This window comes from Rhinoraja longicauda, chromosome 3 (assembly GCF_053455715.1).
Source record: "Rhinoraja longicauda isolate Sanriku21f chromosome 3, sRhiLon1.1, whole genome shotgun sequence".
NCBI lineage: Eukaryota > Metazoa > Chordata > Chondrichthyes > Rajiformes > Arhynchobatidae > Rhinoraja > Rhinoraja longicauda.
Window position 1 is genome coordinate 85911669 of NC_135955.1, and position 15665 is coordinate 85927333.

Genomic DNA, 15665 nt, shown 5'->3' on the forward strand with positions numbered 1-15665 from the left:
CACATTCATTTCAAAACAGAAAAACTTAAAAAACGTATTGGAAGAGAGGTACACAAGATCTCAGTGATTCAAACTGCTGGAAGGTGGTAGGCCAGAAAAAGTGAAATTATAAGAATAAATATATAATGGGATTATAATAAACTTAATAAACAGGGATAAAGAATATAAGGAAAGAGGTAATACAAATCTGTACAAATGATTAATTAGGGCATTGTTGGGAGAGATTTTCTCGGATAGTACAAGGGATGAAAGCTTTTACTTGTGGGAAGATAAAGTTGTGCTTTCTCCATTTGAAGCAAAGTGAGAGCATCCATGCGCATCTTTAATTGCCCACCAGTAGGTAGCCGCGAGTCACCTTCTGGAGTTGCAACAGGATGGTGATGGTCCTGAGACCATACTGTTGACCAAGGAGCTCCAGGATTCAAATCCAAATACAACAAAGGGACAATGAATGGGGTGAAACACAGTTCAAAGTCAGGACACCGCGTAACTTGAAGGGAGGCTGTGTCACCTGCATCTATTGGACTTGGTCACACACTTGGGAGACACGATCAAAAAAGCTCTGATGATTTACTGCTGCACATTTCATGGAGCTTCTCAAAGTTGTGGGGTAGGGAGACTTTATACATAATTTTGATTTTTATGTAATTTGAGAGAAGTTACAGTACAAAATAAACAGATGTCAACTCATAAGGGGCATATCCATTTTAACATGTGAAGGAATGATGTATCTCCAAAGACGTACAGGTATGTAGGTTAATTGGCTGGGTAAATGTAAAAATTGTCCCTAGTGGGTGTAGGATAGTGTTAATGTACGGGGATCGCTGGGCGGCACGGACTTGGAGGGCCGAAAAGGCCTGTTTCCGGCTGTATATATATGATGATATGATGATGATTGCTCAGTATTTATGCAATCTAAGCGTGGTGGGTACCAGCCATAATACAAGTAGAAATAAACTGTTAGAGTACTCGGACCTCTCACAGTTAAAGGGCTAACGGGAAGTGAAGAGTGCGGTGGTGAGATGAAGATCGGATCGTCCATGATAGAAAAACATAGAACATAGAAAAATAGGTGCAGGAGTAGGCCATTCAGCCCTTCGAGACAGCACCAACATTCAATATGATCATGGCTGATCATCTAAAATCAGTACCCCATTCCTGCTTTCTCCCCATATCCCTTGATTCCTTTAGCCCTAAGAGCTAAATCTAACTCTCTCTTGAAAACATCCAGTGAATTGACCTCCACTGCCTTCTGTGACAGAGAATTCCACAGTTTCACAACTCTGGGTGAAAAAGATTTTCCTCATCTCAGTCCTAAATGGCCTACCCCTTATTCTTAAACCGCGATCCCTGGTTCTGTACTCCCCCAACATCGGGAACATTTTTTCCTGCATCTAATCCTTTAAAGAATTTTATATGTTTCTATAAGATCCCCTCTCATCCTTTTAAATTCCAGTGAATACAAGCCCAGTCAACCCATTCTTTCATCATATGTCAGTCCCGCCATCCCGGGAATTAACCTGGTGAACCTACGCTGCACTCCCTCAATAGCAATAATGTGCTTCCTCAAATTAGGAGACCAACATTGCACACAGTACTCCAAGTGTGGTCTCACCTGGGCCCTGTACAACAGCAGTAGGACCTCCTTGCTCCTAAACTCAAATACTCTCGCAATGAAGGCCAACATGCCATTAGCTTTCTTCACTGCCTGCTGTGCCTGCATGCTTACTTTCAGTGACTGATGTACAAGCACATCCAGGTCTCGTTGCACCTCCCTTTTTCCTAATCTGACACCATTCAGAAAATAATCTGCCTTCCTGTTCTTGCCACCAAAGTGGATAACCTCACATTTATCCACATTATACTGCATTTGCCAGGCATCTGCTCACTCATCCAACCTATTTAAGTCACCCTGCAGCCTCATAGCATCCTCAACGCAGCTCTCACTGCCACCCAGCTTTGTGTCATCCGCAAACTTGGAGATGTCAAATTTAATTCCCTCATCTAAATCGTTAATATATATTTTAAATAACTGAGGTCCCAGTACCGAGCCTTGCAGTACCTCACTAGTCACTGCCTGCCATTCTGAAAAGGAGCCTTTAATTCCTACTCTTTGGTTCCTGTCTGCCAACCAGTTCTCTATCCATGTCAATACCCTACCCCCAATACCATGTGCTCTAATTTTGCACACTAATCTCTTGTGTAGGACCTTGTCAAAGGCTTTTTGAAAGTCCAGATGCACCACATCCAATGGCTCTCCCTTATCCATTCTACTTGTTACATCCTCAAAACATTCCAGAAGATTAGACAAGCATGATTTCCCCTTCATAAATCCATGCTAACTTTGACCAATCCTATCGCTGATTTCCAAATGCGCTACTATAACATCTTTAATAATCAACTCAAGCATCTTCCCCACTACCGAAGTAAGGCTAACTGGTCTATAATTCCCCATTTTCTCTCTCCCTCCTTTCTTAAAAAGTGGAGTTACATTGGCTACCCCACAGGAACCCCACAGTTCCACAGGAACTGATCCAGAGTCGAGAGAACATTGGAAAATGATCACCAGTGCATCCACAATTTCTAGGGCCACCTCCTTGAGTACTCTGGGATACAGACCATCAGGCCCTGGGGATTTATCTGCCTTCAGTCCCAATAGTTTACCTAAAACTGAAGAAGTATCTCGACCTGAAACGTCACCCATTCCTTCTCTCCAGAGATGCTGCCTGTCCCGCTGAGTTAATCCAGCATTTTGTGTCTACCTTCGATTTAAACCAGCATCTGCAGTTCTTTCCTACACAGTTTACCTAACACTATTTCCTGACTAATGTGGATTCCCTTCAGTTCCTCCCTCCCACTAGATCCTCGGTTCCCTAACATTTCTGGGAGATTGTTTGTGTCTTCCTTCGTGAAGACAGAACCAAAGTACTCGTTTAACTGTTCTGCCATTTCCTTGTTTCCCATTATAAATTCACCGGTCTCTGATTGTAAGGGACCTACATTTGTCTTCACTAATCTTTTCCTTTTTACAGTCACTTTTTATATTCCCCACAAGCATTCTTTCATGCTCTTTTTCCCCCCTCTTAATTAACTCCTTTGACCTCCTCTGCTGAATTCTAAATTTCTCCCAGTCCTCCGGTTTGCTACTTCCCCTGGCCAATTTATATGCCTCTTCCTTGGATTTAACACTGTCCTTTGATTTCCCTCGTTAGCCACGGTTGAGCCGCCTTCCCCGTTTTATTTTTTCACCAGACAGGAATGAACAATTTTTGGAGTTCATCCAAGCGGTCTTTAAATCTTTCTATCTTTCAACGAAACAAGATCGAGAAGCCAATCGGTCTACTCTGCCTCTGTTTCGTATGTTCTTTCTTTCATTATAGACCTTGTTAATCAGATGTACTAATGTTTCCAAAATTACCATATAATAACCATATAACCATATAACAACTACAGCACGGAAACAGGCCCGTTCGGCCCTACCAGTCCACGCCGACCACTCTCCCTGACCTAGTCTCATCTACCTGCTCTCAGACCATAACCCTCCAATCCCCTCTCATCCATATACCTATCCAATTTACTCTTAAATAATAAAATTGAGCCTGCCTCCACCACTTCCACCGGAAGCCCATTCCATACAGCCACCACCCTCTGAGTAAAGAAATTACCCCTCATGTTACCCCTAAACTTTTGTCCCTCAATTCTAAAGTTATGTCCCCTTGTTGGAATCTTCCCCACTCTCAAGGGGAAAAGCCTACCCACGTCAACTCTGTCCGTCCCTCTTAAAATTTTAAAAACCTCTATCAAGTCCCCCCTCAACCTTCTACGCTCCAAAGAATAAAGACCCAACCTGTTCAACCTCTCTCTGTAGCTTAAGTGCTGAAACCCAGGCAACATTCTAGTAAATCTCCTCTGTACCCTCTCCATTTTGTCGACATCCTTCCTATAATTTGGCGACCAGAACTGCACACCATACTCCAGATTCGGCCTCACCAATGCCCTGTACAATTTTAACATTACATCCCAACTTCTATATTCGATGCTCTGATTTATAAAGGCAAGCATACCAAACGCCGTCTTCACCACCCTATCCACATGAGATTCCACCTTCAGGTGGAACATTTAATTTAGTTTATTATCCAGTCAGCAAAAAGACTATACATGATTACAATCAAGCTGTCCACAGTGTTGAGATACAGTATAAAGGGAATAACGTTTAGTGTAAGATAAAGTTCAGTAAAGTCCGATAAGACATTCCGAGGGTCTCCAATGAGGATGGCAGGTCGCTTCCGCTCTCGAGTTGGTGATGGGATGCTTCAGTTCCCTGATAACAGCTGGGAAGAAACTGTCCTTGAATCTGCAGGTATCTTGCACCTCTAATACAGTATGTCCTAATATATCCTAATATACAAAAAGGTTTGCAAATATTTCTGAATGTATTTTCTTCCTTCCATTCACACTGTCCAAAAGAATGAGACTATGTACCACTGCTCATTTGAGGGGACATTTTGGCATGGGAGGCAGTTGTTAATCTAGTCTTCACCAAATACAACTCAGTAACATGTTGCCAGCGTTCTTATTCTCCAAGAGTTCAAGCAATTAAAATTGTATTTATGTCCAGTCTTCCAAACAGGTACCTGGTGGAACACCTAATCAGTTTAGGTGTAAGCAATGCGCGTCCTTGTAGGGTCACAAGAATGTTTGAGCCCAATGGATTTGACCCATTCATCCTTTGCCATTGTACAATGAGCATTAGTCTTTAATTTTCTGTTAAATGCAATAAATACACTTACCTTGGCGAACAAATGTTTGGCTTGTATCCAGCAAAATGTCGCATCCTTCCACAATTGTTCGTTCGATTGCAAGATTTTTCCGAATGTTTTCTGTGTCACTCACTTCATCGTGCATTACCCTGAGTACACACAACAGGACAGCCTTTACACATTGCCCTTCATCTGATCCTGCTTGTGTGGAGTCAGCAAAGAAAGTCACAGGAAATCATTACAATTAGTGACATAAGCACAACGAGTCAAAATGGACTGAGGTTACATTAAAGGACAAGACTTGTTTCCAAGATGTGCCACGTTATCACGAAGTATAATTTGTAGATACTTATCAAATTCTGGCTTAAAATCTATTCCAACATTAATAACTGGCCAATGCTTTTTCATCTGTTCAACACAAAACTCTATGTTCGACTGGGCTTAGATACATAGAAAATAGCTGCACGATTAGGCCATTCGGCCCATCAAGTCTACTCCGCCATTCAATCATGGCTGATCTATCTCTCCCTCCTAACCCCATTCCCCTGCCTTCTCTCCATAACCCCTGACATTCGTATTAATCAAAAATCTGTGCCTTAAAAATATCAATTGACGGCCTCCACAGCCTTCCGTGGCACTGAATTCCACAGATTCACCACACTAAAGAAATTCCCCCTCATTTCCTTTCTAAAGGTACGCCTTTTATTCTGAGGCCATGCCCTCTGGTCCTCGGCTCTGCCACTAGTGGAAACATCTTCTCCACATCCACTCCATCCCAGCCTCATGTAGAATCCAGGATCATGTGAAGCCTTGATGGCACCTTAGATCCGGAAAACAATCGCATCTCCGGCAAGGTCAGAGATTGAAAAAAGTTTCCCCCGATCCCCTCCCCCAACCCCCACATAAAACAAACCAGAGAACATTAGCACATACTTTTAAAACACACTAAAAATAACAAAAAAGACGAAGACAGACAGACTATTGGCGAGGCTGCCATCGCTGACGGCGCCATCCTCTTTTGTGCCATTAGTAAAAGGGAAGTTCAATTTTAAAGAGTCTCTTGATCGAGCAAGTTGCACTTGAATTATTTAAAAAATTGTTTCTGATAGAAAATTGTAAAAGTCATGCCAATAAATCATCAACTGTATGTGCTACTACCAAATACCAGCGTCATACCTCAAAGGCTAGAATATGGGTTGCCAAATACTTGGACTTAGATTGTCCTGTTGCATTGTGGTGCCAGAACGAGCCCCACTCACAAAAACACCAAGAAAAATGTTTGTGGAAATGAGTGGTGGAGTGGACTCGATGGGCCGAATGGCCTAATCCTGCTATAACTTGTGAACAATGACAAAGGATGTTGTTGGCAGGGCAATCCCGTGATTATGGCTCCAATTATGATTATGATTTTTTTGTCATTGTTGATGTTAAATGTACGTTTTGTTTTATTTTTAATTCTGTGTATGTAAGGGGGTGGTGGGGGGGTTGGGGGAAACCTTTTTTTAAATCTCCTCCTCAACGGAGATGCGACCTTTACCGTGTCGTATCTCCGTTCGCGCTACGGCCTAACATCGTGGAGTCGGCGGCCTCCAGCTGGGATCGACCTCGAAGACTCCGGTCGCAGGGCCTGGACTTACCATCTCGGAGGCTTCGGCCGTGGGCCCTGCAGACCGCAACATCGGGAGTTCGCAGGTCCCTGGCTGGCGACCGGCTTTTGGGAGCTCCAGCCGCAGCAGCTTCGACCGCCCCGAAGCACGAGGCACGATCAACCCGCCCGCAGGCCCTTCATCACCCTGCGTGGCCCGGCCGCAGCACTTTCCATCGCCCGGTGGGGGCTCAGGACTCTCATCGCCCTGCGTGGCTCGGCCGCGGCATTTTCCATCGCCCGGTGGGGGCTCAGAACTTTCATCGGCCTGCTCGGCTCGGCTCGGCCCTGGGACTTTCCATCGCCCGGTGGGGGCTTCAAGGGGTTGGGAGCCTCGATCGCCTCGTGGCACCACGGGAGAAGAACGAGGAGGAGATAAGACTTTGCCTTCCATCACAGTGAGGGTATGCCTAGAGCAATCACTGTGATGGCTGTTTTGTGTAAAAAATTGTATCTGTGTGTCTTGTGTTCTTTAATGTCTACTGCCGGACCCTGACGTGAGAGGACGCTGGCGTTGATTATTCGCCGCTTTTCCGTCAGGATAGTTTGTCTGTTTGTCTGTTTGTTTCTATGTTAATTGTATTTGTAAAGCGCTTTGTGCATGTGTTAAGGCGCTATATAAAATAAATATATTATTATTATTATTATTAAAACAAGGGGACTGAAAAGCATCTTCAAAAATGAAAGCACCGGGCTACTTCATAAACATCAGAATGAGTTTTGAAAAAGAGCTTATGTAACTTTGTTAAAAATAAAATGAAATCATAAACCAAATAACGGTAAACTTCATGTGCCTTTCAGTCTGTCACTAAGTAAGATTGAAACTCTCCTGGGAAGAGACCACAATGTAAATTCCGCCTGCTTCTAATTAGAAGGTGGATTATCTGCTTGAACTTTCCAGCGAGATCATCATGTGGATCACCACAAAGCATTGTCAATTTTAATTTTATTTTGATAAGCTTTTCAAAATTAATCGTAGTAACATCAACTTGAGGAAAATGGCCCCCAAACAGTCAAGAGCCAATATTGTGACCGCTTTTTAAAAGTCACGTAATTAGTGTGCTATAAAACCAAGACGGGAATTAACTGTGGGCACTGTAAAGGCAGATTGGTTGCCCTTTATATTCCACACCCTAATATAATGGAAAGGAAGGGCCGCTGGTCACATTAGCGTAGAGGATGCAGGGATATCATATCATATCATCATATCATATATATACAGCCGGAAACAGGTCTTTTCGGCCCACCAAGTCCGTGCCGCCCAGCGATCCCCGTACATTAACACTATCCTACACCCACTAGGGACAATTTTTACATTTTTACCCAGCCAATTAACCTACATACCTGTACGTCTTTGGAGACGTACAGGTATGGGAGATTCAATCCAAGATGTCCATTTTGCATCCGTTACATTTGAAGATTTTCCTTCACTGTAGCTCCCTGGCACTCCGTAAATACTCCAGCCTAGTCATTACTTATTCCAGTGGGGTTTTTTTTCTAACTAATCTAATTAATTAATTATTAGCCAAAAGTATAAAATAATTCTTCTAAAGTTCGTGGTAGCATGGACAGGAATTTGTTTACAGGACTCTGAGCCAAACGCAGGCAAATGGGACTAGCCCAGTATAGCATCTTGACTGGCATGGACTGATGGGCCAAAGGGCCTGTTTTCATGCTGTATAGCTCTGTGACTCTGTCCACACTGGGACCTAGGGTTACTTATGATAACATTAACAGTGTAAAGCTGCAACAGCAATGTTTCTTTTTCAACTTCATTTCTTTCTTCTACCTCCAGTGTTACAAATAAAAATTCCACTGATGTTATCATTGCTGGGATGTTTTGGCAGAAGTGAAGGGGAGCAAACAATGGTGGCACTGCGGTAGAGCTACTGCCTTAAAGCACCAAAGACTCGGGTTCGATCCTGACTACAGGTGCTGTCTGTACAGAATTTTCACTGTGACCAGCATGAATTTTCTCTAAGATCTTCGGTTTCTTCCCACAATCCAAAGGCGTACAGGTTTGTAGGTTAATTAGCTTGGTATAAATGTAAATTGTCCCTGGTGAATCTGTGGAATTCTCTGCCTCAGAAGGCAGTGGAGGCCAATTCTCTGAATGCATTCAAGAGAGAACTAGATAGAGCTCTTAAGGATAGCGGAGTCAGGGGGTATGGCGAGAAGGCAGGAATGAGGTACTGATTGAGAATGATCAGCCATGATCACATTGAATGGCGGTGCTGGCTCAAAGGGCCGAATGGCCTACTCCTGCACCTATTGTCTATTGTCTATTGTTTATAGTGTGTGTAGGATAGTGTTAGTGTGCGGGGATCGCTGATCGGTGCGGATTCGGTAGGCCAAAGGCCCTGTTACCATGCTGTTTCTCTAAACTAAACTAAACTAAACTAACTGCCTATAAAGGGATGGGTGTTTTGTAATAATGTTTCATCAACAGAAATACACCATCTGATAAATTATGGTGGCCAGCAATACAAGATCATCACCAAGAAATCCAGTCGGAAATTTATTTAACTAAAGAGAGAAGCAAACAGTCAGGATGCATCTAGGCAGAGACTAGATGAGCCTATGAAGAGGGAAGGAGTGGAGAAGGAAGCTGATAGGGCTTGTTTCCATACTTTATCATTGTACTAAACGAAATATATATTGGCGAGGCCATTGGTAAATGTTCAATGAAAAGCTGAAGAGAAAGCAGAATATGACTGCAAAGCTGATTTGATGCCAGTGCTACACCTTTGGGGTTCAATGCTTCAGATGGTGTCAGTCCTTCAGGTCACTGAAGGACCTCACTCTGGAAAGCTGGTCCATTTGATTTCTTCTTAGAGTTCTCGAGACAAAGAGCGATACAGTGTGGAAAAAGGCCCTTCGGCCCAACTTGCCCACAACGGCCAATATGTCCCAGCTACACCAAACCCACCTGCCTGTGTTTGGTCCATATCCCTCTAAATCTGTCCAATCCATGTACCTGTCTAACTGTCTCTTAAATGTTGGGATAGTCCCTGCCTCGACTACCTCCTCTGGCAGCTCGCTCCATTCACCCACCACCCTTTCCAAGAGTCCAGTGGGCAGAGAGAACAACTGGCTTTACAAGGATTGCAGATCTTCGTGCTTACTTTATAGGTGCTGCATATCAACTCTGCCCAGTGCCAGGCCAAAAAGGGATCTTCAGTAGCATCTGTTGACATGTAACCAACAGCAATGGGACCTGCAGCTCAGTTGCTGGCAGTCTGGCTGAAATCACTGTCATAAGGTCATAAGTGATAGGAGCAGAACTAGGCCATTCGGCCCATCCAGTCTACTCTGACATGCAATCATGGCTGATCTATCTCTCCCTCTCCCTCTCAACCCCATTCTACTGCCTTCTCCCCATAACCCCTGACACCTGCACTGTAAGAAAATAACTGCAGATGCTGGTACAAATCGAAGGTATTTATTCACAAAATGCTGGAGTAACACTGAAGAAGGGTCTCGACCCGAAACGTCACCCATTCCTTCTCTCCTGAGATGCTGCCTGCCCCGCTGAGTTACTCCAGCATTTTGTGAATAACTGACACCCGCACTCATCAATTCATTGTGTGGTAGTCAGGTCTGCCAGTTGCAGTGAAAACTGCAATTTGAGTCACTACAAGTGGCTACAGGGTGACAAGGGACAGCGCCTGGTTTTGTAGCTGATATCTCTGGTGCACAACCAACATATGCTTGGGCAATGTGCAAAGAAAAACTGCACCATCCGACTTGTCAGGACTTGTGATTGAACAGATGATATCCACGCTGGAACACCAACTCTGGCATCTGGATCACCATGGAGGAGCACAGCAGCGGCTCACAAAAGCAGATGTTGAGATTAGGGGATAAATGCTGCATGCTGCACAACTTCTGCCAGTGTGAGGGCACAGCCCCTCAAACTAGTGGTACATGGAAGAGGTCACAGAGTCACAGAGTCACAGAGTCACAGAGTCACAGAGTCACAGAGTCACAGAGTCAGAGTGTCATACATCACAGAGTCACAGAGTCACAGCATCACAGAGTCACAGTGTCATACAGTCACAGAGTCATGGAGTCAAAAAGTCAGCATCACAGAGTCACAGTGTCCTTCAGTCACAGAGTCACAGTCACAGAGTCGTAGAGTCGTAGAGTCGTAGTGGTAGAGTCACAGAGTCACAGTCATACAGTCACAGTCATACAGTCACAGAGTTACAGTCATACAGTCACAGAGTCACAGAGTCACAGAGACACAGAGACACAGAGTCACAGAATCACAGAGACACAGAGACAGAGTCACAGTCATACAGTCACAGTCATACAGTCACAGAGTTACAGTCATACAATCACAGAGTCACAGAGTCACAGTCACAGAGTCACAGAGTCACAGAGACACAGAGACACAGAGTCACAGAATCACAGAGTCACAGAGTCACAGAGACATAGAGTCACAGAGACACAGAGACACAGAGACACAGAGTCACAGAGTCACAGAGTCACAGAGTCATAGTCACAGAGTCACAGAGTCACGGAGTCACGGAGTCAGAGTGATACAGCGTAGAAACAAGCCCTTCGGCCCAACTTGCCCACACTGACCAACATGTCCCATCTACACTAGTCCAATCTGCCTACGTTTAGCCCATATCCCTCTAAACCCAGAATGATTAGATACAGAAGGATAGATACAGAAGGAGGAAAGGAAGAGATATTAAGACGAAAGGGGAAAGATTAAAAACATAAAACACAGAAAAGTACAGCACAGGAAAGGACTCTTTGGCTCACTATGTTTGTGCCAACATGATGCTAAGTTAAACTGATCTCATCTGCCTGTACATTATCCATATCCCTCTATTCCCTGCACTTCCATGTGCCTTTCCAAAAGCCTCTTGAACTTATTAGGAACTTGAGGGGCAGATTTATCACACAGTGAGTGGTGGGTATATGAAACAAGGAGCTGTATCAAGCAGTTACGGCAGATACATGAACAACATTTAAAAGGCATTTTGACAGGTACATGGATTGGAATGGCTTGGTGGAAAATGGAGAATATGGAAGTGGAAAGTGGTCAAAGTGGACAACTTGGATTGGGGATCTCAATTGGCATATACAAGTTGGGGGAAAATGGTGTCCTGAATGACTTTATAACTCTAACATAGAAAGTCACTGCATTTGGCTTTTCAATGTGCATCTCTCCAAGAGTGTTGCCCACATCTACAACATTATCTCCCAACCTCGCTCCTTCCCTTGGCTTGGCAGGTGAAATGCTGCTGATGTGCAGAGGTGAAACGGGTGGGGATTATGTCGAGCGGCTCTAGATTGGAAAGATGCAGCTGTACAATGCAGCCCGCAGCAGGCCTCAGCGTGAGCATGGGTGCTATTGGGGCATCAATCCTGCCCACAAACTCACAAATCAAAGAAGCTTGGCTCCAATCCTGTCCCCAAAACCTACATCTCAAAGAGGTTCGGCTCCTTTAGCAAAGGACTCTCTCAACAGACAGGGACGTTGTGCATCTAAAAAGTGCAATTTTTAGATGCACAATACTATTATTGGCTTACCTTGATAGGTTTTCCAGTTTTGATTTTGCAAATTCCAGGCTTTTTCTTTCCACATGCTCATGTGGTGTGTGTGCAAGGAGCTCGTGTAATGTTATTATATATCGTGGGATCTGGAATTAAAAAGACATAAAGTTGGTAATAGAGAAAACACATAATTCCTGCAACCACATATTTGAGATTTTGCTGTGGATGGCCATTGTGGATTGAGTCCCTGAAGAGTTATTGGGGCAAAGCCGTCTATGACAAATCCCAGCCAATTTTATCTTTGTTGCTTGCAATACAATTTGCAGCCCAAGTACCATAAATCCAAGAGGCAATGAAAATATTGATCTCTCTGAGTTCATCATCTAATATCACATTGCTTCCTGAAAGTGGGTACTTAAAGCTGCTCCAACCAATTTGAATGGCTCTTGTCTATAATTTTCATATATATTTTTTTCTTCAACGGCACCTAGCAATGCTCACACCTCACACATCAACCTTCTTCAGGGAGAAGAAAGAACATTTGGCAGAGCAGTAAATAGTGGGGGCTGAAATTAAAAATATGAAATGTTGTTTTTAGGCAGCTCTATCACATGAAGAAAACAGTTAGAATTTCAGCATGACTAATTGTGCTTTCTGAAATTAACCGCAATTGCATGCTTAAAGAGAGAAACGGAGACGTTAGAGATGTTCAGCTCTGACGTTAGCTCAGTGAAACTGGCTCCGGGTCTCACGGATCCCCTCTGCTTTGAGTAGTTTAGTTTCGAGATACAGCATGGAAACAGGCCCTTCGGCCCACCGGGTCCATGCTGACCATCGGCCACCGACTCACATCAGCTCCAAGTTAGCCCCCTTTCTCATCCACTCCTTATAACCTGGGAGACAACTTACAGAGGCCAATTAACCTACAAACCCGCATGTCTTTGGGATCTGGAGGAAACCGGGGCACTAGCAATTTTGCAGATGACACAAAGCTGGGTGGCAGTGTGAACTGCGAAGAGGATGTTAGGAGGTTGCAGGGTGACTTGAACAGGTTGAGTGAGTGGGCAGATGCGTGGCAGATACAGTATAATGTAGATAAATGTGAGGTGATCCACTTGGGCGGCAAAAACAAGGAAACAGATTATTATCTCAATGGTGTCAGATTAGGTAAAGGGGAAGTGCAACGAGACCTGGGTGTCCTTGTACACCAGTCACTGAAAGTAAGCGTGCAGGTACAGCAGGCAGTGAAGAAAGCTAATGGCATGTTGGACTTCATAATGAGAGGATTTGAGTGTAGGAGCAAAGAGGTCCTTCTGCAGTTGTATAGGCCCCTGGTGAGACCACATCTGGAGTATTGTGTGCAGTTTTGGTCTCCTAATTTGAGGAAGGACGTCCTTGCTATTGAGGCAGTGCAGCGTAGGCTCACGAGGTTAATCCCATGGGATGGCGGGACTGTCATATGAGGAAAGATTGGAAAGACTGAGCTTCGAAACTCCTTCTGGAGTTTAGAAGGATAAGAGGGGGTCTTATAGAGATGTATAGAATTATGAAAGGATGGACAAGCTAGATGCAGGAAAAATGGTCCCAATGTTGGGGGAATCCAGAACCAGGGGCCACAGTCTAAGAATAAAGGGGAGGCCATTTAAAACTGAGGTGAGAAGAAACCTTTTCACCCAGAGAGTTGTGAAATTCTCTGCCGCAGAAGGCAGTGGAGGCCAAATCACAGGATTAATTTAAAAGAGAGTTAGATAGAGTTCTAGGGGCTAGTGGAATCAAGGGATATGGGGAGAAGGTAGGCACAGGTTACTGATTGTGGATGATCAGCCATGATCACAATGAATGGCGGTGTTGGCTCGAAAGGCCTAATGGCCTCCTCCTGCACCTAGTTTCTTTGTTCCTATGTTTCAACATGGAGTAAACCCATACAGAGTGAATGTGCAAATTCCACACAGTCAGCACCCGAGGTCAAGGTCGAACCCGGGTCTCTGGCATTGTCAGGCAGCAGCTCTACCAGCTGCACCACAGTGTGGTTCAAAGTTCCTGAACATGTGTTGTGGTTTGAAGTTTCCTCACCACAGTTAGTTATGTCAAGTCATTCCAACTTTGAGCGCACTTTTAAAGTTATGATAATAAGTATTAATGACCATGTCAATCGTTCTGGAACCCAACAGCAAATTATTATAAGTGTGTTTGCCATTCTTTCAGGTTTAATGGTTGGATAGTGATTCAATTTTCTTTTAGCTTTTCTATTATTTACTCTCAGTTTAATCCTTTTTCTTTCCCTTCCTTTATTTATCTTTCTATAATTGATTTTGCATTGAATTCACCACTCTAAGAACACAATTTTTAGATCAACATCATTATGCAGTTCAATGAGCATCGCACACTATGTGAACAATATCTATAACTATATCTATCCTAAGCAAAACAAGGGCCACACACTGCAGAATGTAGACCACTATTCAATTCAGTGAGTTCTGTGCGCAGTACTCACTGAATTGAATAGTGGTTAAAGTTACAGAATTTAAGAGAATAGTTTACAGATGCATTTACAATTCCTTGGGAAAGATGGCGGTCTTAATATAAAACTTTCCCCTCATTGAGATCTAAATATATTCCTTTATTTGTCCCACACCGGGGACATTTACAGTGTTACAGCAGCAAAGTGGATAGCAAGAGATCATTCATTATAAATAAAAGTAAAGACAAGGATAAATTGTCATCAGTTTACTGTGTATTCCTTAACTATTATTGTTGACTCGTCTGCTGGGAGCAGTGCTGGTTGTGCAGTCTCACAGCAGCTGGAAGAAAGGACCTCCTATATCTCTCCTTCACGCACTTGGGGTGAAGGAGTCTGTCACTGAAGGAGCTACTCAGTGCAGTGACAGTGTCCTGCATGGGGTCACTGGATGCATTTTCAAAATGGCAGGAGATCTGAACCCAACCAGATTACAATCCAGTTGCAAAGGGAGAATTATCCATTACTGTATGCAAGTACTTGCTATAAAATGCTTGCCATTTTTATCCAAGATTTTTTTCTCTTATTTTACAGATATGTCAAATGGGACGTGTCATTTATAAAATAGTGAGGAAAGTAATTTGAACCCCATACCTTAAATGTTCATAAAATTATCTTTATTCATTCCGAATATGTCTGAAGGTAATGTCAGAATGTTAGGAACTTGGACATAATAATTTACTTTAAAATTATGATCTTTAACCTTGATTTACTTCAGCAAAATGACATTCTAAACAATTTAGCCTTGAGAGAGAAACCTGAATGCTAAATAAATGTATGTCATTAAGGTGGTCAAATTTGTCTGTTCAGGCTCAACTTCTGATCTCCATGGAGTCTCTAATTACAGGGCATTACATGGATGTGATGCTGAGGCTCTATAAGGCGCTGGTCAGACCGCTTTTTGGAGTATTGTGAGCAATTTTGGGCCCCATATCTGAGGAAGGATGTGCTGGTGCTGGAGAAGGTCCAAAGGAAATTTACGAGAATGATCCCAGGAATGAGCGGGTTAACATATGATGAGCCTTTGACAGCACTGGGCCTGTACTCGCTGGAGTTAAGAAGGATGAGGGGGGGGACATCATTGAAACTTACCGAATAGTGAAAGCCCTGCATAAAGTGGAGGTGGAGAGGATTTTTTCACTAGTGGGAGAGTCTAAGACCAGATGTCACAGCCTCAGAATTAAAGGACGTCCCTTTAGGAAGGAGATGAGGAGGAATTTCTTTAGTC

The 15665-nt window shown here is 43.6% G+C and overlaps 1 protein-coding gene across 2 annotated transcripts in view; it reads right to left on the bottom strand.

Annotated features, from left to right (window-relative positions):
* LOC144592142 (ras-specific guanine nucleotide-releasing factor 2-like) overlaps positions 1–15665 on the bottom strand; it is a 180256-nt gene that overhangs the window by 87951 nt on the left and 76640 nt on the right. For both annotated transcript variants that reach the window (XM_078396560.1, XM_078396559.1), the window contains exons 8-9: positions 11956–12065; positions 4791–4909 (exon numbers count right to left, since the gene is read on the bottom strand). In XM_078396560.1, the coding sequence (XP_078252686.1) occupies positions 4791–4909; positions 11956–12065 (229 nt within the window). The remainder of the gene's footprint in view (positions 1–4790; positions 4910–11955; positions 12066–15665) is intronic.